The 22,101-nt window shown below is 41.8% G+C and overlaps 1 protein-coding gene across 2 annotated transcripts in view; it reads left to right on the top strand.

Annotated features, from left to right (window-relative positions):
- Positions 1-22,101, top strand: part of NOS1AP (nitric oxide synthase 1 adaptor protein) — a 304,488-nt gene that overhangs the window by 235,540 nt on the left and 46,847 nt on the right. The window contains exon 4 of one of the 2 annotated variants that reach the window (XM_077997522.1): positions 394-467. In XM_077997522.1, coding sequence (XP_077853648.1) covers positions 394-467 — 74 coding nt within the window. 2 annotated transcript variants of the gene reach the window in all.

Genomic DNA, 22,101 nt, shown 5'->3' with positions numbered 1-22,101 from the left:
CTAGAGGGTCTCTTTTGTGTTCACCATAAGTTAGGTTTACAGCCAGAATGAATAGCCTCTTTGCGGTCACTCTGCAATTGTACCAATTAACCTACCTGGCTTATCTGGAGCTCCACACTACACCACCACTTCACCCTCTGTATTCCCTGAGACCTTCTTGGCTTCTGCCTACCCTCTGAGCCCTGGAGAGACATTCTCCTAAAGTGCTTGGAGGAAACTGATCAGACTAAACACTTGACATTTTCTACTCATCCTTTTGGAGCAATCAACTCCAGGCCTCTTAGAGGGAAAAAGTCAGGTCAGGAGCAAAATGCATGTGTTTGCATAGTATGCATAGCTCAGTGTGTGCCCTGGTTCTGTAACTGAGGACAAGCCTAACTTATTCATTTACAGCTTCTTTTATTGCAGAAAAAGGAATGGACATGGGATGAGAGCAAGATGCTGGTGATGCAGGACCCTATCTACAGGTAAGATATCACTGAGCCCCAGAGTCCCCCTGCCGTCTCCTACAGCCAACCCTGTCAGGCTGGTGGATCCAGGCAAATTTAAATAAACTTCTGTGCTTTTCCCTCCTGAAACCTGTTGCTTCCATTAGATGTGAGTACAAGAAGTAAATCTGCCTTATCATTCTGGTCATGCTTGATTGCATTAAGGAAGCTATGGAGTATTTCTGCTTGATGTTTAATTTAAACCTCTCGGTTGTAATTGGAGACATTTTAAATTTGTGCTAGTGTTGTCCTAACTGAAATTCTAAAATTGCATATATATTGATCGAAATAAGAAAACTGGGTTACTCCATCACCCTATGCTAACAATTTCCCACGGTTATCTCTTCCACCTATCTGCCCCTTCAGAAATTGAGCATAGTAATAAGAGCTTTGTGATCATGCAGGAAATTGAAAGTCACAAATGTATCTCCAGGTCTGAATGCTTTTGTCTCCCCAAAATTTGTATGTTGAAATCCTAAACCCCAAGATAGATGGAATTAGGAGTTCAGACCTTTGGAGGTGATTAAGTGATGAAGGTGGGGCCCTTATGTTTGGGATTAGTGAACTTACATTATAAAAAGAGGCCCCAGAAAACTAGCTAGCCCCATGGTGATGTCCTTCCCCTATGGGAAGACACAGCTAGAAGGCGGGCCCTCACTAGATGCCAAGTCTGCCAGCACCTTAATCTTAAACTTCCCAGCCTCCAGGACTGTGAAAAATAAACTGTTATTTATAAGCCAGCCAGTTTCTGGTATTTTATGATAGTAGACCGGACTGAGACACACCCAGAAATTGCTTTTACAAGGAGACTGATTCCTCTAGAGATTAGATGGCTGCCAGCCATGTGTATTGTCCTGGGCAGAAGAATATCATATAGCAAGAACATATAGAAAGCCAGGCTCTCCCAGGAACCATGGCAGGAGCTCGAGTCATGGGTGTCATTCTTGTATCCTGGATCTCTGCAGACCAAGCCCCACCTCCTTCCTGTTTTCCTCGTTGGAAGAATGGCCATTTCTTTAGGAATTTGGGGACCTAGATTTAGGTTTTGATTTTGTCTGCTTTCAAATTATTGCCATGCTTTTGTTGACAAAGTGGATAAGGGTTGGAACTCAACGTATGAAGTTGGCAGCATGGTGGCCCTGCCTTTTAAAGAGCAGATGCTTGTGAAATGGAATGTCCATTCATCCAAACGATGTGCAGGTGTGAAATACTCATGCCAGGTACTGTGCTGGGTAATTTCATAGATTACTAAACTAAATGAGTTGCAGTCCCTTGTTCTCAGGGAGTTTTAGACTAGTGGGAAATGGACAAGTCTCTGAGGTATAAGATAGTATGTCTGACAAAATGAATGTATCCCCCTGTGTTCCTGTAGTACTGTTTAATGTTTTTTGAAATAGTTGTTATAGTGTTTCTGTTACTTTCTTCAAAAACAAATGTCAGTTTTTTGCCACTAGCCTGTTAGGCTCTTGAGGGAAAAATCTATGCCCTTCTAGCCCTTCTACTGACTTTTGTATATCTAGCGCCACACCTGTGTCTGGCCCAAACGAAGCACTTAATATATGTGCAATGGGTGAATGGATAAATGCATTGAATTAATATCTGAAAATTAACGTAAGTGTTATGGTGATTCACCGAAGGGAACAATTACCTTCTACTTGAGTGATGAGAAAAGGCTTTAAGAAACAGATTACATCAGAAGCTGCCTTGAAGAATGTGAATGGACAGGCCTCTATGATATGCATTTTGTAAAAGGAAGAGTTTCTTGGCTTTATTTTTTTAATGCTGGCACCGTATATGGACAAAAGTGACCTCCTTATGGATGCTGATCATGAGTCTGAGTTCTGCCTTTTGCTGGTTGAAAGAAAGGACTTTCCCCAAAGTTTTCACATATCCCAAGTAAGCTGCTGACTTTGCTTATTTTTAGCAGCTTCATTGAGGTATAATTGGCATGCAAAAATCAAACATATTTAAAGTTGAATAATTTGGTGAATAACTCTCAGTCAAGATGGTGAACGTATCTATCACCTCAAAAGTTTCCTTGTGCTTTTTTGTAACCCTTCCCTCCTCATTTCTCTCCCATTTCATCCGCAATCTCAATCCCCACGTTCCCAAGCTACCACTGATCTCCTTTCTGTTATTGATGAGTTTGCATTTTCTAGAATTGTGTATAAATAGAATCAACAGTATATCCTCTTTTTTGGGAGGAGCTGGCTTCTTCCACTCAGCATAATTTATTTTGAGATTCATTCTTTATCATTGCATGTATCAGCAGTTCATCCCTTGTTATTACGGAACAGTGATCTGTTTTATAGGTATATCACAGCTTGCCTAGCCATTCATGTGTTCATGGACATTTTGATGGTTTCCGGTTTGGGGCTATTACTATTAAAGCATCTATGAATGTTCGTGTAATGAACATTTGTTCATTATGTTCAAGTCTTTGCGTGGACATACGCTTTTATTTTTCTTGGGTAAATACCCAGGAACAGAATGGCTGAGTCATATGGTAGGTATACATTTAACTTTTAAAGAAATTGCCAGATTGCTTTCTAAAGGGATACCACTGGTGATATACAAGAGTCCCAATTCCTCCGTATCTGCCAACATCCAGAATTGTCAGTCCTTTTAATTTTAGCCCTTCCAATATGTGTTTATTAATATCTCATTGTGGTTTTAATTTACTTTTTCTTAATGACTAATATTAAATATCATCTTTTTGTTTGTTTTGAGGCAGGGTCTTACTCTGTCACCCAAGCTAGAGTACCAGTGGTGTAATCACAGCTCACTGCAGCCTCAACCTTCTGGGCTCAAGCAATTCCCTCACCTCAGCCTTCTGAGTAGCTGGGACTACAGATGTGTGCCATCACACCCAGCTAATTTTTAAATTTTTTGTAGAGACAGGGTCTCACTATGTTGCCCAGGCTGGTCTTGAACTGTTGAGCTCAAGTGAACCTTCCACCTCAACCTCCCATAGTGCTGGAATTATAGACGTGAGCCACTGCACTCAGCCTTCTCTTGATCTTACATGGCATTTGTATATATATTTTTTAAGCATCTGTTCAAATCTTTAGCCCATTTTGTTTTCATAATCTTGAGAGTTCTTTGTAAATTATGGATATAATACTTTTTATCAAATATATGATTTACAAACATTTCCTCCAAGTCTGGCTTGTCTTTTTTTTTTTTTTTTTTTTAGTAGTGTCTTTTAAAGAGCAAAAGTTTTAAATTCTGATGGAGTCCGGTTTGTCAATTTTTAAAATTTTATTGATTGTGCTTTTGGTGTCATAGCTAAGAAATCTGTATGTAAATCAAGGTCACAAAGATTTTTCTGTTCTCTTCTAAAGCATGCAGTTTAAATTTAGGTTTTATGTTTATGTGTATGATCCAATTTGATTCAATTTTTTATATGGTATGAGGAATGGATTAAAGTTCTCCTTCTCCTCCTCCCCCTCTTCCTTCTCTTATTCCTTCTCCTTGTTCCTCTCTCTTTCCCTCCCTCTCTGCAAATGGACGTCCAGTTGTTCTAGCCCTATTTGTTGAAAAGACTGTTCTTTCTCCACTATAGTGCCTTTGCTGAACATCAGTTATCCATATCTGTGAAGTTTATTTCTGGACTCTTTATTCTGTTCTATTTGTCTAATTGTCTGTCTTGACACTAGTACCATGCTGTCTTGATTACCATAGTTTAATAATTCTTGAAATCAGGTAGTAATAGTCTTTTTTTCTTTTTTAAAAAAGTTGTTTTTATTCAATTAGTGTTAGTATTAGTATGTCTTTTTCCATCCATTCATTTTTAAGAAGAAATATTAGGGGGGACGGGGAAAGCCAAATACATTTTAAATGTTAAATGAATTTTTCTTTGGCCTCAAAACTCACACAGTAGGCTCTCTGATTGTTGATAGTCTTGTGGATATCTTTCTAGTCTATCAAAATTTAGCAACTTGTGTTTAAAAACAAAGAAATAAACTTTAGCCACTGTGTTTTCAGTGTCCTGGGTACTTTTTAAAATATATTAAATTGTGATGTTTTGGTCTGTGTACATGTGAATTTTTATCTCTCTCTCTCTCTCTCTCTCTCTCTCTCTCTCTCTCTCTGTGTGTGTGTGTGTGTGTGTGTGTGTGTGTATGAGGACATTTTTCTAAAATGTATATGGTCCATTTTATCATGAACAAGGATATTTATTATCATGATAATATGGTAACATTTACAAATGAGCTTTTCATGGGTACAGTTATTTTTCTGCCCTTAAGAGACCACTCTGGTTTGATTCACTAGCTCTGCTGAAGAATACATATAATTGTTTATGGTTTCATGAAACACTGGCTTACTGAAGTGTTCACTTTAGACGAATGAATTTTTTATTTTTTATTAAGTCAAAATTTTTATTTAAATCTTTTGCATTATTCATATAGAATAACAGAATCATGTATTTTTTAATTGTGGTGAAATAAATATATAGAACATAAATTTTGCCATTTTAACCATTTTTTAAGTGTACAAATCAGTGGCATTAATTACATTGATAGTCCTGTGCACCCATCGCCACTATCTGTTTCCAAAACTTTTTTATCACTCCAAACAGAAACTCCATGCCCATTAAGCAGTAACTTCCCATCACCCCCTTCTCTTAGCCTCGGTCACCTCTAACATCATGGAATCTTAAGAGGTTAACAATACTATAGTGGACATCTGAACCAATTTCTCTTTTTTTTTTTTTTTCAGTTTATCCTTTATTACAGTATACCTCTTTATCACAGGAAGTGATTCACTATTACAGTGTTCTTCATTAAGCAAAAGTAAATTTTTTATATATATAATTGTTTTCCATTTATCCTAGCTCTTATCTCTGGAGCCACAAATATATAGATCTTATTTCTCTTTTAAGTTAACTCAAGTTCCTCAAGCCATTCTTACTGTATTTTTCTAGACTTATTAATTTCATAAAACAGTATTTCCTCTTTAAAATGTTAGAGTTTAATAGAATATCCCAGATATTCTGTCTTACCAGTATAAAATGTGGAAGACATATTTTTACCCCCACAATATGAAGTTGTACATTCATGTTGTATGAATTAGATCCAGTGTCATTTATTTGTTTAGCAAACTGTGTTTGGTCCTAGGTCATAGTGGAGCTGTAGTTCAGACTCCTCGGGATGTTAACAGTAATTGCTTTTAATTCAGGTTTTACTCATTCTTTATTTCTATAGGTTTCTTTGTTTTTTAGCCTAAATATAAAGCTTTACATATATTAATGTTAAATTAAATGTAATTGATTTGAGGCTGTTCTTCAGTTTTTGAATCCTTGTGAATCAGGATTTCAATCAGAGAAGCAGGATGACTGTGAGTATACTGTAATAAGGAATTTGCTATAGGATTTAGACCTATACAATTTCAGTAGGAGCTGGGAAGTACAAGGTCTGGAAAGCCTCAGAGAATAATTATTAACCAACCCTGGTGTGGGTTGTGAGTCAGAATGTGCAGGAAGCCAGGCACATCCATGTGCTAGGTTACAACTGCAAAGGGGACAGGGCAGAAGTCTCCGGAAGGCTGTTCGTTCTTCGTGGCTACCACCTTTGAGTTTGCAGTGAAGTTTCTGACAGTGGGCCTGAGTTCACTATTGTTCAGCAGGACTGATTGTCATGAAGGAGAGCTCGATGCCAAGCTAGGTACAGGGGAAAGTGAGGACAAACTTTAAAAAAACAAAACAGCTCGCTGGCACCTTGACATCCATTGTTTCCCACCTCTAGCCAGTTATGACCTCCAGCACATAATAGCTGCTGCTTCACTTCCACTTCCCAAATCTCCCACAAATTTTTCTTATGGGCAACCCTAAAATAGGAGAGGGAATGCTGAGACACATAGTTCTAGCCTAGGTGAGTTGACCCAGTGTAAAACTACCACATCAGGTTCTAGTAATAGGCTACTTCTCCCTCCGAGTTTTTTGCTAAGGGCAGGTTTAATAAGAGTAGTTTCATCAGTCAGCGTGGTGGCTCACACCTGTAATCTCAGCACTTTGGGCAGCTAAGTCAGGCGGATCACTTGAGGTCAGGAGTTCAAGACCAGCATGGTCAAAGTGATGAAACCCCATCTCTACTAATAATACAAAAATAAGCTGAGTTGGGTGGCGAGTGCCTGTTAATTCCAGCTACTAAGGAGGCTGAGTCAAGAGAATTGTTTGAACCTGGGAGGCAGAGGCTGCAGTGAGCCGAGCCTCGGCAACAGAGTGAGAACCTGGGAGGCAGAGGCTACACTCCAGCCTGGGCAACAGAGTGAGACTTTGTCTCAAAAAAAAAAAAAAAAAAAAAAAACATAGTTCATAATTTCATCCAAGTCACTGATAAGGCTGTTGAATAGAACAGTGGTAGGCCTGGAAAATAGAGACTTTGGTTTTTTTCTCTTTTATTCATTTTGGATTTCCTTTTCTTTCTTAATAGCTTATTCTACTCTTTCTGGCTTCAAGCGCATGCTTCCTAGAAAAAAATAAACTAAATAGTATTGGAGTATTTGTACTGTTATAGAAGTCACTGTGCTTTTGAGTTTAAATTTTCCTGCTTTAGCGTCCCCTGTCCTAGTCTTATTGGTGGACACTGATGGAATTAACATGTTTGACTAAATTAGTCCCTAGGCTGTTCATGTTCTTTGAAATGAGTGAATAGACTAACAAACAAAAATCCTTTTTAAAACTAGAGGGAGTAAACTAATCTGACCTGAAGTCTTCAGGAGCCAGAATGGAAGTAATTCTCCAGTTATGAGTTTAAATTATCAAATTATGCAGAGTCTCCATTAGGAGTTCCAGCCAGTCTCCAGAAATGGCATCAGTTAACATCCAAATAATGACATGATTAAGAATTAGAAGTCTATTCTAACTTTGGCTTTCTACATTGATCTGTTTTGATTTTGAGCAAGTAAAAGATAAATTATTCAGGGCTAACTAGAGAAGGGAAAAAAGGTTGCGTGGAGAGGTAATGTGCTTTGTTGTTCATTGTGGTAGGCACTAGGGGAAACACTGGTGTATTAGCCTGGGTCCAATCAGGAGACAGAAACCACACAGTGATTTAAACAGAAGAAATTTGTTATAAAGAACCATTAAACTATAATAAAAGAGTACCTACAAGGTGTAAAGAGGAGAGTACGCAAGGCAGCACAAACTTGGAAGGTAGATCCCTTCCCAAGATGCCCTTTAGACATTAATGTAGAAGGTATGATTACAGCTACTGATGATAGAGAAATTCACTGGATTGCCTATGTCAGAGCTGGTCCCAACTTCAGGGAGAACAGAAAGCAATCCTCCAGGTCTTGGGTGCAGGTGATTTGCCGCCAGTGGGTGGACACACAGGTGGAGTTGGGGTATGGCTGTGGGTGAGAGACATAGAGTGTGCAATGCCTACATCAGGATAGCTGTGAAAAACAAACCTGGGTGGCAGGGGGAAGGCTAGCAGAGAGAGTTAGAGCATCACTGTGGACAGGAGGCCCAGAACACCTAGTGTGTGCTTTATGAGGGCTGTGGGGAGGTGATCACCAGGCTGGACTGGTGCTGAGTTCACTGAGGGACATGTGTTCTGGGCATGCGTACCACTGGATGTCCTCATATCCACACCACTGACGGGCTGTGTAGCAGTCGGACCAAGAGAAGTCCTTTCATTCTTCAGTGTTTCTCCTCCATTCTGCAGAGGAATCTTACCATCATGCTGCTGTACAGGAGATGTACTTAAAGGAATTCTGTCTATTACCACAGAGCTTGTATTGAAAGGTAAATTTGGAGTTGAGTAGCAATACATTGGTACAGGTGGTTACTAGAACACAGTCCTACTCTCAAGGAATATGGTCAGATAGAACTTGGCATGCATTACTTCAGTTAATCCCAACAACCCTGAGTGGTAGAATGGTAGAATTTATCATTCTCATTCTTAACACAGAAATTAAGCTTCAGTGATATTGGGCAGCCTCCCCATGGTCACACAGCTGCTGTGTGGTTAGAGAGCTGTCTGGCACTCACACTTTTGCCCATTTTGCCCTCTGTACTCACACATTTTGCCCTCTGTACTCAGTGCTATCCACCTTTAAAGGTGCCTCATTCATAAGCTTGCATGTTCTGTTTTTGTTATAAAAATTATATATGAAAATACAGGGCCGGGCGCGGTGGCTCAAGCCTGTAATCCCAGCACTTTGGGAGGCCGAGACGGGCGGATCACGAGGTCAGGAGATCGAGACCATCCTGGCTAACGCGGTGAAACCCCATCTCTACTAAAAAAAATACGAAAAACTAGCTGGGCGAGGTGGCAGGCGCCTGTAGTCCCAGCTACTCGGGAGGCTGAGGCAGGAGAATGGCGTGAACTCGGGAGGCGGAGCTTGCAGTGAGCGGAGATCCGGCCACTGAACTCCAGCCTGGGTGACAGAGCAAGACTCCGTCTCAAAAAAAAAAAAAAGAAAAAGAAAATACAGGACAAACTACATTTTAAGGTAAATGGGGATTTGATAGAGCTATTCTGTGATATTTGGAATTTCTTGGGAAATCAGGATACCCATGTAGTATATTTCACTTAGTTAACGATCAAGAGTTTAAATGATCAAGATGAGCAAGATTTAGGAAAGATGGGTATGCTGAGATTCAGGAACCACATCAAACTACAAGCAAGGTAAACAAGAAATCAGTTCTTAAACTCTCAGTAATGAAATGACAGAATGTTAAAGACAAAGATTTTAAAACAGCTGAAGGGGAAAAATGTAGTCTACAAAGACAATTTTTTGATGGCAAAAAAATGTAAGACAGAAGACAGTGAATTATCTTTAAGAATAATCTTAGAAATAACTCCTTAAATACCTTTTTATTATGGAAGTAAGGTAGAAGAAATCCTGAGCAGCTTTTGTAAAGACTTGGAAATAAATGAAAAGGGCATCCATCCTTACAGGAGAATGAGTAGTTCAGAGTACAGACAGAAGAAAGACTTGCATTTATCAGATGGAAGAGGTGGTGACTCCTGCAGAGCAGTTTCAGTAGAGAGGTGGGGACATCTGTTTAGTTACTTGGTAGTGAAAGAAAGGAGAACCATGGTATGATGAATTACAACTTAACAGTGAGATCAAATAAATATATATTTTAAAAAGAGGAGCTAGTAATACCCTTATAAAGGGATGATGAAAAGGTCCTATGGGGATAAAGATGGAAGGTTTTTAAAGTGCGTGTAATTTTAAGCATTATTATTTCTTCAAAATGTGCTTATATACAATCCTGACCTGGGATACATAAGTAGAATCATAATTATGAGATAAGGGAAATGCTATAATAATTTAGTCACTGTATTGTTTTGTGGAGCCAAAAAGCACTCCCAAGATTTAAGGAGTCTTAAAGATACCTCTCCAAAGTCCATGCTGTCCCTCCAAAATCAGAGACCTCCCAGACAGAGATGACTCTATATCTTCCCTTCTTCCACATATGCCCCAAGCTCCAACTCAAATCCTGGAATGCATTCCCTTTTCTCCATTCCCGTTAGACTCTGGAAGGCCTCCAAGGCACAAAGGGTCATAAAAAAAATCAGAGAAGGAGGTGTACCCTGTTCTTTGCTTATGATACATACATGTCTCTTTTGCTCTCTGTGTGGTTTATAAGTGATGGGGTGACATCTGCCCTTCCTGTACTGTTTCTGTAAGGATGAGTGTTTTCTCTTCCTTCAGCTTCCCACTGCCTAAGGTTTTTGAGCAGCCTCTGCTAAACTGAGAAAACTGATCATCAGAAATGCAGAGGCAGCGCAGCCTATAGATTTCTTTCTAACTTCTCATATCATTTCTGGGTCACCCAATCTGGTGGATATGAGTGTCCATCACTCTAGTCATGAGTCATGTTTCATGTAGAGTTGATGTTTTTATTTCCTCTAGCTTCAAAACCTTTCATTGCTAGTGCCTTTTCATACATATGCATGAGTAGGAATTACCAATTTTATGCATGGAGAATCTTATGAACTAAGAAGGAGAAGGAAATACCATTCATGCTGTCTGGCTTCTGTTAGTTCCCAGGGCTACTTAGCAATCCCTTATTCACCCTGGTAGATGATAATACCCATCATAATGCCCTTCTTACCTTCTACCTGTCAACCCTGTATACCCTCACTTTCCATAGGTGACCCCCCACACCTCTCTGAGATTCCTCAGCTGTCCTCTCCTCCCTTAGAATCTCTTAGTGTCACTCCCAACTGTCTTTCTGTTCACTGCCTCTCTCTCTCTCTCTCTTCTGGACCCATCTTCACTTGTTTCTTCAGCACCTTGAGCTGTGAACTATGCTCTGTCTCTCTGTCTTCCTGGACACCCTCTTTCTCCCTACAAATATGTTCAGCTCTCTCCTATCCTTTTTTTAACCCTGCTAACCCCACCCAAGAGCCCGTCTTCTGTTAACCCTCCCTTTCTTCCAAAGCCCTGGGTATGTCTTTGTCAGGGCCACCATCTTGCAGGTCCTCGTGGCCTGGTGTTGCTTTCCACCACTTACTTCACAGAAATGGCTCCCTCCACGTTTACCCCTGCATGACCCACACCTCCAAACACACCAGCACATTCTTCTGTTCTTCTGCATTGCCCTGCAGTATCATCTACCACTTCTCATTTCTCCTATTTCTGTTTTTTGCTTCCTTCTCTTTTGTTTGCTTTCAACCCTACATATTTATATATATTCTTTACCTTTCCTGAAGGGAAAATTCTGGATTGTAGTGTTTATCCCTCCTTATAAGGTGCAAAAAGTCCCTTGTGCTTAGTGAGTCTCAGTAAATACCTACAATGGATGATGAGTCTCCAGCAAGGGATTGATGACTTATAAATCATTGGAGGTATGGTGGCTCCAAGTCATATGTACATATTAGCATATGTGTCCAAGACCTTTCTTTTTCTCTCTCCTTCTTTCTTTCACCCTTTCATTTCAAAAGTCATTGCCTGCCTCTATGTAGAAAGCGCTTGGAATGCAAAAACAAACAGGGTGTCCCCCATGTCCTCAAGGATCTCACTGTGACTTCTATTAGACTTTCCATGATGGTTTTTAGATAAATGTTCAGGGGAAGATGAAGTGTAAGTTTTAAAATGACCAAATAATACGTAACTGTTACTAAAAATAAAGTTGTGAAGAGTTTTATAAAAGAAAGTGTCCGTTTTCTTTCTTCAACACCTATTCCTCCTAGTACTGCTCCATATGCAAATATATTGACACTCAGATATTCTTCCAAACTCTAATATTCTGCATTTAGTTCTAAATTATCCTGTTTTTCTCTCAGTAATATATCAAGAGCTTCCTCCCACATCTGTACTTGCAGTCTTCCCATGATGGCTTTGGCTCTGAAAGTTCCAAAGTGAAAGTGATAGTTTAGGAAAACCAGTCTGGCTTGGAATGCAACTCATCCCAAATGGAAAGAAACTCCTGTCATTGAGATGCACTGAAGAGAGATTGCTTGGGGATCTGAGTGTAATGGGAAGAGTATCTGGGTCTGGCCAAACTGGGTGACAGCAGCAGAAATGCAAAGAAAGAAGTTAACCTGTGGGCTGTTTTAAGCATGGACCATTCAGACTAGTGGTGTCTGAATATACAGTAAATGAGGAAGGGAGAGGAGGCCCCAGTGATCTCAGGTTGAAGCTTCAGTGCTTTTACCTTTGCCCTTTCTGAGGGCTTTCTGCCTCTGTTGGCCTCCTACTTGATTTTAAATCCAGTCATCCTGAAAAATGGAAATTTGTGTCATGGTTACTCTTAGCATGAACTCCATGAAGGTGGGGACCATGCATGTTTTACTGTTGCATCCCAAGTGCCTACAGGGATTCTAAATACATACTGCATGACAAAGCTGGGGCAGCCTTGATTTGCTTGTTTGCTGCACTAAAATGTTCATCTCAAAAAGGCTACTAAGCTGGTTTATCCTTTTGGTGGCCTTGTCTTCTACCCTTGCACAGCCCTTTTGTATCTAAAACTGGGAAGGGTTATCACAACCCCCAGGGCAGGGAGCTCATGAGAGAGCCCATAGACCTGCACAGCAGGAAACTGAAAATAGCTACCAGAGCAATCAAAATTAAACTTCTAGATCCGCCTCTCTGGGCCTGGCCCTAGAGGGCATCTTTTACACTAATGATAGAAAATTAAATTAGGCCACCTTTAGAAAACTTCACAAAATTAAATACTGTCTGCCAGGGACGGAATTACCCTGTGGGGAAAGTAACAGGGGAGCAGGGAAACAGGCTGGTCACAGTTCTACTACAAAATGATTGGCTGGTGTCAAATTTCATTACTCTGTGCTTCATTTTATTCTTCTTAAATGTGTAAAGGGAATCCATTTAGAATTTGTGCAAAGCATTGAAGAATCTCAGAAGGGAAAGTGAGTGCAAAATAAAACAAACACTTCTGTCCTTGACTTCTCTCCTTGCTACCAAATCGGCACTGGCCTGGAAGTCCATCAGATGGTCTTGACCTTTTCTGGGATACAAATACCTTTGAGAATCTGCTGAAAACTATTTTCTCCATAGAAAAAAAAATCATTCTGGCAAAGTTTTGAATTTTAGGAGAATTCATGGGCCCCAGACTCCTGCATGTTTATGAATTCCAAGGTAAGACTCCTTTTTTGCCAATAAGTGTTGTACATCATCTTTGAATATTTGCATCTAAAACTGGGAAGGTTTATCATTGGCTCTTCTACTGCTCAAGTAAGAGTAGGAGGAGAAAAAACAAACTTTTATTTTTCATTAACTTTATTAATGATTTAATGTTGGAATGCTTAAAAATTTTTATTTACCAGCCCAAAAGGCATTTGCATTTTGTTAGAGGAGTCTTATTATTCAGTACAAACCAATCTCATGTTGGTGAGTTTCACATTATTAAAGGGAAGAGGATTCACATAGGAGGGGCCTTTATGTTACCCTCAATGTCCTTGGAATCACATGGATGATGGGAATGTTGGCCTAGGGCCTGGGTTTTACACTGACTTGTAAGGACCATGTGATGGCCCAGGGTAAAGGACTATTGTGTGACCAACCCTAACCCCAAAGGTAAATAAAGATTGGTCTTGATTTGGAGCTGTAGCCCCTGCCTGACAAAACCTTTAATATTAAGAGATAACCTCTGGGGTTGTAGTAGGACAGTGTTGTAGCTTACTCCACAGCTTGAGCGTTCTGCACTAAACACCTGTCTAGACACTGCTACAGTGCCCTGTCCTCTGTAAGCTTTCTGTGGCTTCCATCTTGTGTCCTGGCACAGTTGGGAGGAAGGATGGTGGTGTCACACCTCTGAGAGCACAATCAGACTGTGAGCCTCGGCTTCCTGTCTGGTGGCAGACCTCAGACTGGAGAGGTGAGGATGACTGCGAGGTCCAGAAGGTTAAGCACAGAATTTGGGAAAGATGGAGTGGAAAAAGCTGGGTTGTCTGCAAGTCTCCACATCATTTATCAGGAGACCCTGAGACCTGGCTCTTGAGGAGTTATAGCCTTTCCCTGTTGCTGGCAGTCGCCATGATCAAAGCATGATTAACTGAGGAGTCCTCTGTATTTGGCTTAACATTTCTGCCTGTCAAATTCTTATTAATCTTTCAACATTTATTTTAAATAACACATCCACCAGGAATTCTTTCCTGATTTCATCCCTACCCCCACAGTGGGGATCTAATTAAGGTTTGTCCTTTGGACCCTAAGGTGTTATACAGACCTTAAGTTTATCCTTTTATTGTAGTTTATCTGTCACAGTTTTTAGTAGGAACTATATCTTATCTATCTTTGGGTCTCCTTAACCGCTTGTCTCACACACAATAGGGCTCAATACATATATATTCAATGTAATTGACTTCTTAAACTTTTGCACAATTCCCAGAAATTAATTACACTCATTCTGTAGACTTTTATCTGGGACTGAGTGAGTGAATGAATGAATGAATGAACCAACCCACCTATAGACATGTGTTGAGCACTGAACAGAGCCCATATGTGAAGGTATTTGGGAACAGTGACAAAAATGTTAACATTAGAACATCAGAACATATATTCTAATAGAAGATAATAAGCAGCACACAAATAATACTAAAAAGACAGCATCACAGTTAAGAACACTGAGAAACAAGAAGTCAAGTGACCTTGTTCCGCTTTGCTCAGGAAGAGAGCCCAGCACCTCTTGATGTTGTGGGTTTAACCACTAAGCAAGGCTGCCTTTGAAAATGCACACCCTCCTTCCTCTGGTTGGCCGAGGATGCCAGTCCTGTCCAGCTACTGCTGTGCAGTTAGCTCTTTGCTTTAAGTCTGATTATGTTTTTTTGTGGATTATCTTGGTCTTTGACCTCATCTCTTGTCTCACTTGTTGCAGTTTTTACTGATAATTCATAATGATCAGGGGTTGGGTGGGAGAAATGAAGCCATCATAAAGGGTAAATGTGTTCATCTTGTTTTTATTAATTGCTCCAATAAAGGTTTTTTGGAGGGGGTGAGCAAGAAGAACCTCCGAATGGCAGCCCCTGACAGATGAGATCTGCACATGAGCTCATTGTTGCTCAGTGTCTCCCGTCAGCACATAATTAATTGTTGGAGATGGTCCTGACTGCTGGGGGAGGTGAGATAGTGCAGGCGCGCATTTCCTTGCAGAGTCGGAGCAGCCATCCAGGCTCTAGGCCAGTGGTGTGTCCTCAGACTCAAACACTGTTAAAAATAGAGAGAGATATATATGTATATACACATGCGTATACACACGTGCACATACACACACCAAATTTTTTCGTATGTGTATGTAAGAAGAATTTTCTTAGTAAAAGAGTTAAACCTAAATTTCTCCTGATTGCCTTTGTTCACTCATGAGAAGGACAAAGCCCAAAGGAAACAATTTAGCCTGTCAAACGCCTCAGCTGATGAAGGGGAATTTGACAAGCTAAATGTTAAAGAGAGACTGCAAGACTCATAAACAGATCCCAAGAGAGCATGTAGTATCCCTGGCCAGGCCTCCCCACCCTTCCAGCCCTCGTATATCTACATGAGCCCCATCACTCAGGTCCTGAGAGGCAGGAGGAATTCATATGAATCTCCTCTCTAAGAAAATAAGAGTAACATAATTTTGATTTCATGTACTGTCCTTTTGATCCATGTCACATTTCGGTTCCTTCCTATGAGAAAGGGAAGTCAGTAGCAGGTGGGTGAAATGCAGGTCTGGGGCAGTTACAACAACCCTTGCTTTTTATCAGGACACTTTACTAAAAGTTAAACTGACCTCTTGCCTTAACCAGCCCCACTCCTACTTCCACATCAAAATGGCATTAGCTCTCTCGCAGGGAAAGGCTTAGCTACTTCAGAAAGGCCACCAAATTCCGCCTAAGAAAGGGAGAGGGATACAAGCCAGGAGTAGGACTGGCCCCCACCTTAGTGGCAGGTTCATAGTTGGTGCCTTCTCGGACCCCAGGCGAGCTCCTCTACTTGCACCCTGCCTTCTGCTGTCTCTATGTCTTGAGCCATCGTTTTCCCTAGAGGCTATTTCTGGTTTGTCCCTTATTTTCCAGCCTACAAATAGGATTAGGTTTTGCCATCCTAAAAATAAAAGATGCCCCTCAAACCCACCATCCTGTCTTGCCCTTCCACTGCCAGACTCTTTGGAGAAACTGCATTCACTATCTATATTTCCAAAACTCCCATTCACTTTTCAGCTCATTTTAATTGGGCTTCCTGAGCTACTCTACTGAGACTGCTCTTGCTAAGGCCATCAGGGATGTCTTGGTTGCAGAATCCCTGGCTTGCTTTCTGTCTGCATCTTATTCAGTCTCTGTGAAGCACTCAATGCTGTGGGTCTTTCCATCCTTCTGGAGACTCTCTCTTCCCTCAGCTTCCACGATGGTTTTCTCTTGTTCCTCCTCAGATCTCTTGGTCTTTTTCTGCTCAGTATTTTTTTTTCTGACTCTTCCTATTATGCCCTCCATTTAAATGGGTACTGTTAATGGGATTCTCTCAATGAATCACTTTTCTTCTTCTTCTTCTTGCTCCTCAGGGGATCTCGTATTTCCCGTGGCTTCAACCACCCCCCAAAACTCAGTGACTCCCAAGTCCATGCTCCTCGGTCCCCACACTCCATCCCCTCCATCCCTTATTTCCAACTGCCTCTTAGGCAATTCCATCCACTTTTGCCTTCTCAAAAACTGACCTGTCCAGAGCCACACACTCCTCTTCCTTCCCTGTCCCTTAGTTCTTTTGTCCTTCTGTGGCCCTTGACCCCATTAATGTTTAGTCTATCCGCCAAGTTACATAGCTCAGAATCGTCTCCTTCCCTCTCATGATCACACCCAGAGAAACTACTGTTGTGTCCACCTGCTCTCACCATGGTGGCTGCCTCTGCCTTTGTTAGGCCTCCAGTGTTTCTTGCCTGGACTCAGGGTTGGTTTGTCTGGCTGCACAGACTGTGCTGTGCATCACTCCAGGTGTGTCATTCACGGCCCTGAGCCCAGGTGCCTTGCACTTATTTACCGAACTGTAATTCTCACAACAGCTCCCCTGTTTGTAGATGAGAAAACTAAACCTTGAGCATTGAAAGACTCACCCAGTAGCTCACAAATGTAAGCAGCAGAGTGGGGATTTGAGTCCAGTTCTTCTGACTGCAAGCCCCAGGTCCAGATTCTGTTGATTCCCCCAAGCACTCCGTATTGCAGTAGGCTCTTGGTGGCCTTCCTTCTGCTCCTGCCCTCCTCCAATCCATCCTCCACACCACCGTGACTACCAGCCATGTGATCCCCCTGCTTAGACTCCCATCCTTGCCCTGAGCCCACAGGGTGAAGTCTGAGCTCTGTAGCTGGGCTCTCCACAGTTGACCCTGACCTCCCTCTGTCCCCATCTCCCACCAGTCCTTCTGTATGTCTTGCAATCCCTGTGCCCAGGCAAACTGTGCCACCTCATGACCTCATGCCTTTCCACATGCAGTTTCCATCGCCAGGGCTTTCCCTGCTCTTCTGTCTCTGCGATGGATAGATTTCCATTGTCCTAGATCTGCTCGGCAGCCCTCCCCACTGTCCTCAGTGCCCAGGGAGGCTGGTCTGTGTAGACCTGTCCTGAGAGCTCCTGCCAGATGGCACACAGCTCTTCCTCTCTTGGCTCTGGAAACTGCTCCCTGCCCTGCCTCTCTGGACTTGGGGTACTGAGGGCTCCCAGGGACACTGCACTGCCCTCACCTTTGTGAAGAGTCCTGTATTAAACTCTCTTCAGCCTAGTCACACATTATCTGTTTCCTGCCAGGACCCTGACTGGCACATTCCCCACCCACCCCACAATCCTGCCACCTCCCACGTTGTCTTCGAGTCACAGCTCAGGCGGTAGCTCCCTGTGTGCCTTCCCAGTTCCCACAGGCAGCTGGCTGCATCCTCCTCTGCGTTTCACTGGCTCCATTCCTCTGTCCACACTCGCCATACCCTGTCAGTACCCCCTGAGCTCCTCAGGGTAGACTCTGAAGCAGACTCAGCTCTGTATCTTGGAGAAGCCAATATGGGGCCAAGGGAGGGGGTACAGAGTAAGAATGTGCATTTCTTAAAACAGAGGTCATGCTGGACCACCCCGACACCTGCTTTTGGGTGGTGGGGAGACAATGAGAAAAGAACTTCTGGCATACAGCATATGAAAATAACGGGAATTCTCAAGCAAGGACTTGCCTCCTTCACAGGCTTCTGCTCACATTTCTCCACCCTTTGTGGACAAGGAGTGGACAAAGAAGGGTACAAACCTTTGTTGATGATTATTTTGCACTGGGAAGACTTTTGCCTAATGCCTCTCGGCATATAACACTTGAAGGAAAGTATTTGCTGGCTTGAAAGCAAAAGGATAACTTGAGAAAAGAGAAGAGGAAGGGTCCTTACATGCTGCCTTCCAACCACGCCCTCCCCACATTTCCGAAAGAAAGATACAAGACTTTAAAAAAGTAACTGGAGCCCGGTGCAGTGGCTCACACCTATAATCCAAGCACTTTGGGAGGCCGAGGCGGGCGGATCATGAGGTCAAGAGATCAAGACCATCCTGGCCAACATGGTGAAACCCCGTCTCTACTAAAAATACAAAAATTAGCTGAGCATGGTGGCGTGCCTGTAGTCCCAGCTACTCAGGAGGCTGAGGCAGGAGAATCGCTTGAACCAGGGAGGTGGAGGTTACAGTGAGCCGAGATCATGCCACTGCACTCCAGTCTGGCGACAGAGTGAGACACCATCTCAAAAAAATAAATAAATAAAAATTAAAAAGTAATTGGAAATCAAAATGAGGTCAAAGATGAATGGGTTCATTTTTTTCCCCACTTTGTTTTAAGGTCACCTAGCAGCCTGGAAGTAAAGATACACAGTCCTTTAAAAAGCAGCGACATGGGTGCAGCTGCAGGCCATTATCCTGAGGGAATTAAAACAGACACCCAAAACCAAAGACTGCATGTTCCTGCTTATAATGGGAGCTAAACAATGTTTACACGTGGCCGTAAAGATGGAAACAACAGACACTGGGGACTCCAAAAGGGAAGAGGGAGAAAGGGGGACAGGGACTGAAAAAGTTCCCATTGGTACTGTGTGCACTGTTTGGGTGATGGGTTCAATAGAAGCCCAAACTCCAGCCTTACGCAATATATCCATGTAACAAACCTACAGATGTACCCCCCTGAATCTAAAATAATAAAATAATTTTTAAAAACACACAAAAAAGAAAAAGACACTAGATTGTGATCGAGAGTGAGTTGTCCCAGGCCAAATCAGAATGGCTTGGACATTGCCCTGAGGGTGGGCCAGGTGAGATTTAGAAATGCTGAGCCCTGGAGTACACACAAGCCCCCAGCAGTGGCTTGTTGTCTTATCTTCAAGTCCTGGGAGGAAGTGCCTTCAGATGAGTTCTGATTCAGAGCATGAGGTAGGCAGGTTAGAGCAAGTGGAAAAATAACAATATTAGAAAAGAAAAGTATCTGGACCTGCCAGCCAGGCATGCTCCCACCCCTGGGAAGCTTGGGGAAGGAGGTGGATGCTCTTTCTTCGTTTCCCGTCATGGCATATGGGACTCCTCAAGGCTGAGCAGGTGGCATGAGGGGTATGGAGTTAGAGTCAGATACAGAGGGAGTTATGGTGGGAATCCTCAGAAGCTCAAGTGGGAACTCAGCTGCCTTGGAAAGACAGGATGTGCTTATGATGTGTATCATATCCCTGGATTGGTTTATTTGAAGAAACATAGATGGAAAGTGGACAATCAGTCGGGGATGATAAAGAAATCCAGCGTGTCCCCTGAAAATCTTACCAAGATGAGAATGAATTTGTTGGTGACCACAGAGACATCTATGAAGACATCAAGGACTTGGAAAAATAAGAGGAATAAAGAGAGCCAGGGTTTCCAGGTGGCATAAATGTAGCATGGGACTAATTTCTAGACCAGGTATAGAGAAAACAATAGCAATATAGGTAATGAATGACGTTCAATATTCAAATGATATTTGATGATTAATCAGGCAGATGGTACAGAAGTTTTCAGAACTTAGTGAAGATTGCTAGGGTTCCAATTCTAACTCAGATACTCTAGTGAGTTGAAATATGTCCCTTAGAAAGATATGTTAGGATATATTTCTCACCCCTGGTACCTGTGAATGTGGATGTTATTTGAATATAGGGACTTTGCAGATGTAATTAAGGTGAGGTCATATTAGGTTAGGGCGGACCCTAAATCCAATGACCAGGGTCCTTAAAAGAAGAGGGAAATTTGGACACAGGCACAGAGGAGACACAGGGAAGAATGCCGTGGGAAGGCAGAGGGAGTAGACTAGAGTGACACCGCTGCAAAGCTAAAAATGCCAAGGATTGTTGGCAGCAGCCAGAAGCTAGGAGAGATGTGGAACAGATTCTCCCTGAGAGCCTCTAGAAGGAATCAGCCTTGATTTTTGACTTCTGGCCTCCTGAACTGTGAGAGATGAAATTTCTGTTGTTTTAAGCTATTCAATTTGTCGTAATTTGTTACAGCAGCCCTAAGAAATTAATACAGATACTACTGGCTGTGTGACCTTAAGAAAATGCACAGGGGTTACCTCTCTGTTTCTTCATCTGTAAAATGGAGATAGTAACTGTATTCACTTTATATGGTTGTTGTGAGGATTAGATGAGTTTTTACCTTAAGCAGTGCCTGACAGATGGTAAACACACAATAGATTAGCAAATATTCTTCTTTGATCACTTCAATTTAGTAAAGATTTTTTTTGAGCAACTACTATGCGGCAGACCCTACATGTAAGTCATTTCATTTGATTCTTTTAAAAGTTCTGTGAACCTCTTCTTATCCCATTTTGCACTTAAGAAAACTAAGGCTCAGAGTATTAACTTGTTTTGAGAAAGCAGACGAGCTGCAACCTCAACTGAGCCTTTGGCTCTGTTCTGTCAGGTCTTCTATTCCACAAAATCACAGGCATCTTAATGTATAATGGGAAGTGGACAAGAAGGGGTATGAAGCTTTGTTGATGATTATTTTGCACTGTGAAGACTTTTGCCTAATGCCTCTCTGCATATAACACTTGAAGGAAAGTATTTGCTGGCTTGAAAGCAAGAGGATAAACTTGAGACAAGAGAAGAGGAAGGTGTAATTTTCTAGACAATGCTCCTCCAGCATATACCAGTCAAAGTAGTGCTCCTAATATTTGTGGTGTGTTCTTTTTCTCTCTGCTTTCTGGCTCGGGGAGGGAAGTTGTGTCTCTGAGCAAGAATCTTCAGGAAGTCTGAGGGTCCTGAAAAGTGTGGGATGGATGGTTTAAACCCCCCAAATGTGAACAAGCTACATGTATGAACTCAGATAACATAGACACACAGAAGAAATAATTGGCACCCTGTGTAAACAGATTTGGTTTTTGACAGCCAACAGCAGGTGACAGTTATTTTGGAGAAATTTATGAGTGTTGGAGAGAAATTAAAGCCTTGAAATATATGAAAGGATTTTTGTGTAGTGGTTTTGTGAAGGACACTAGCTTTTTTATTTTTTTGCCTGCCTGTCAAGAACTGAACAAGAAGAAATTAATTTATCCCAGTACTTGGCATTTAGAAAGTGCTATGTGATGGTTTGTGGTTGATTCAAATAAAGCAGGGGAGGTTTTAGTGGGACATAAGAAAAAAACTTGTTAACAGCTGTGAAATTAAAACATAAATTAACTGCTGAGATAGGCCATGAGGGTGCCTTAGCTAGACTTTCAAAAGATAAATATGCATTTGTCTGGCTCTTGCTAGCTCTTAAAACTCAATTGGTTGCTTATTCGTTACTCTAGGTACACAGTAGATCTTTGTAACAATAAGTTAGACATTTGTGTAATATTATTCCTTGAAGAAACCTTAGAAATCAGCTCTTATATTTGCTCTTCTCTGCCTGCAGTTAGAGAGATGAGCTTGACTGTCTCTCGAGGTCTTTCCCAGCCCTGGAATCCCAGGCTTCCTTCCAGACTATGCTGTGATAAGGCAGACCTGTGAGATACATCCCAGTCATGGTGACAAGGGGTGACTGGGCAGTGTGGTCCCACACTTCAGGTGTCTGTGGAAGTCAGGCTGTGAAGTAAGGAGACCAGTTCCATGAGGGATTTTGGGCATCATTTCATGAGTTTATTAACCCTTCTTTTTTGCCAGATAGCCCTGAGGAAGGTAGTCATCAAATTGAGAATGGCTAAAATGAGGAA

This window comes from Macaca mulatta, chromosome 1, assembly GCF_049350105.2.
Source record: "Macaca mulatta isolate MMU2019108-1 chromosome 1, T2T-MMU8v2.0, whole genome shotgun sequence".
Lineage (NCBI taxonomy): Eukaryota > Metazoa > Chordata > Mammalia > Primates > Cercopithecidae > Macaca > Macaca mulatta.
Note: the sequence above shows the minus strand (reverse complement) of the source record. Positions and strands in the feature narration are given on the sequence as shown.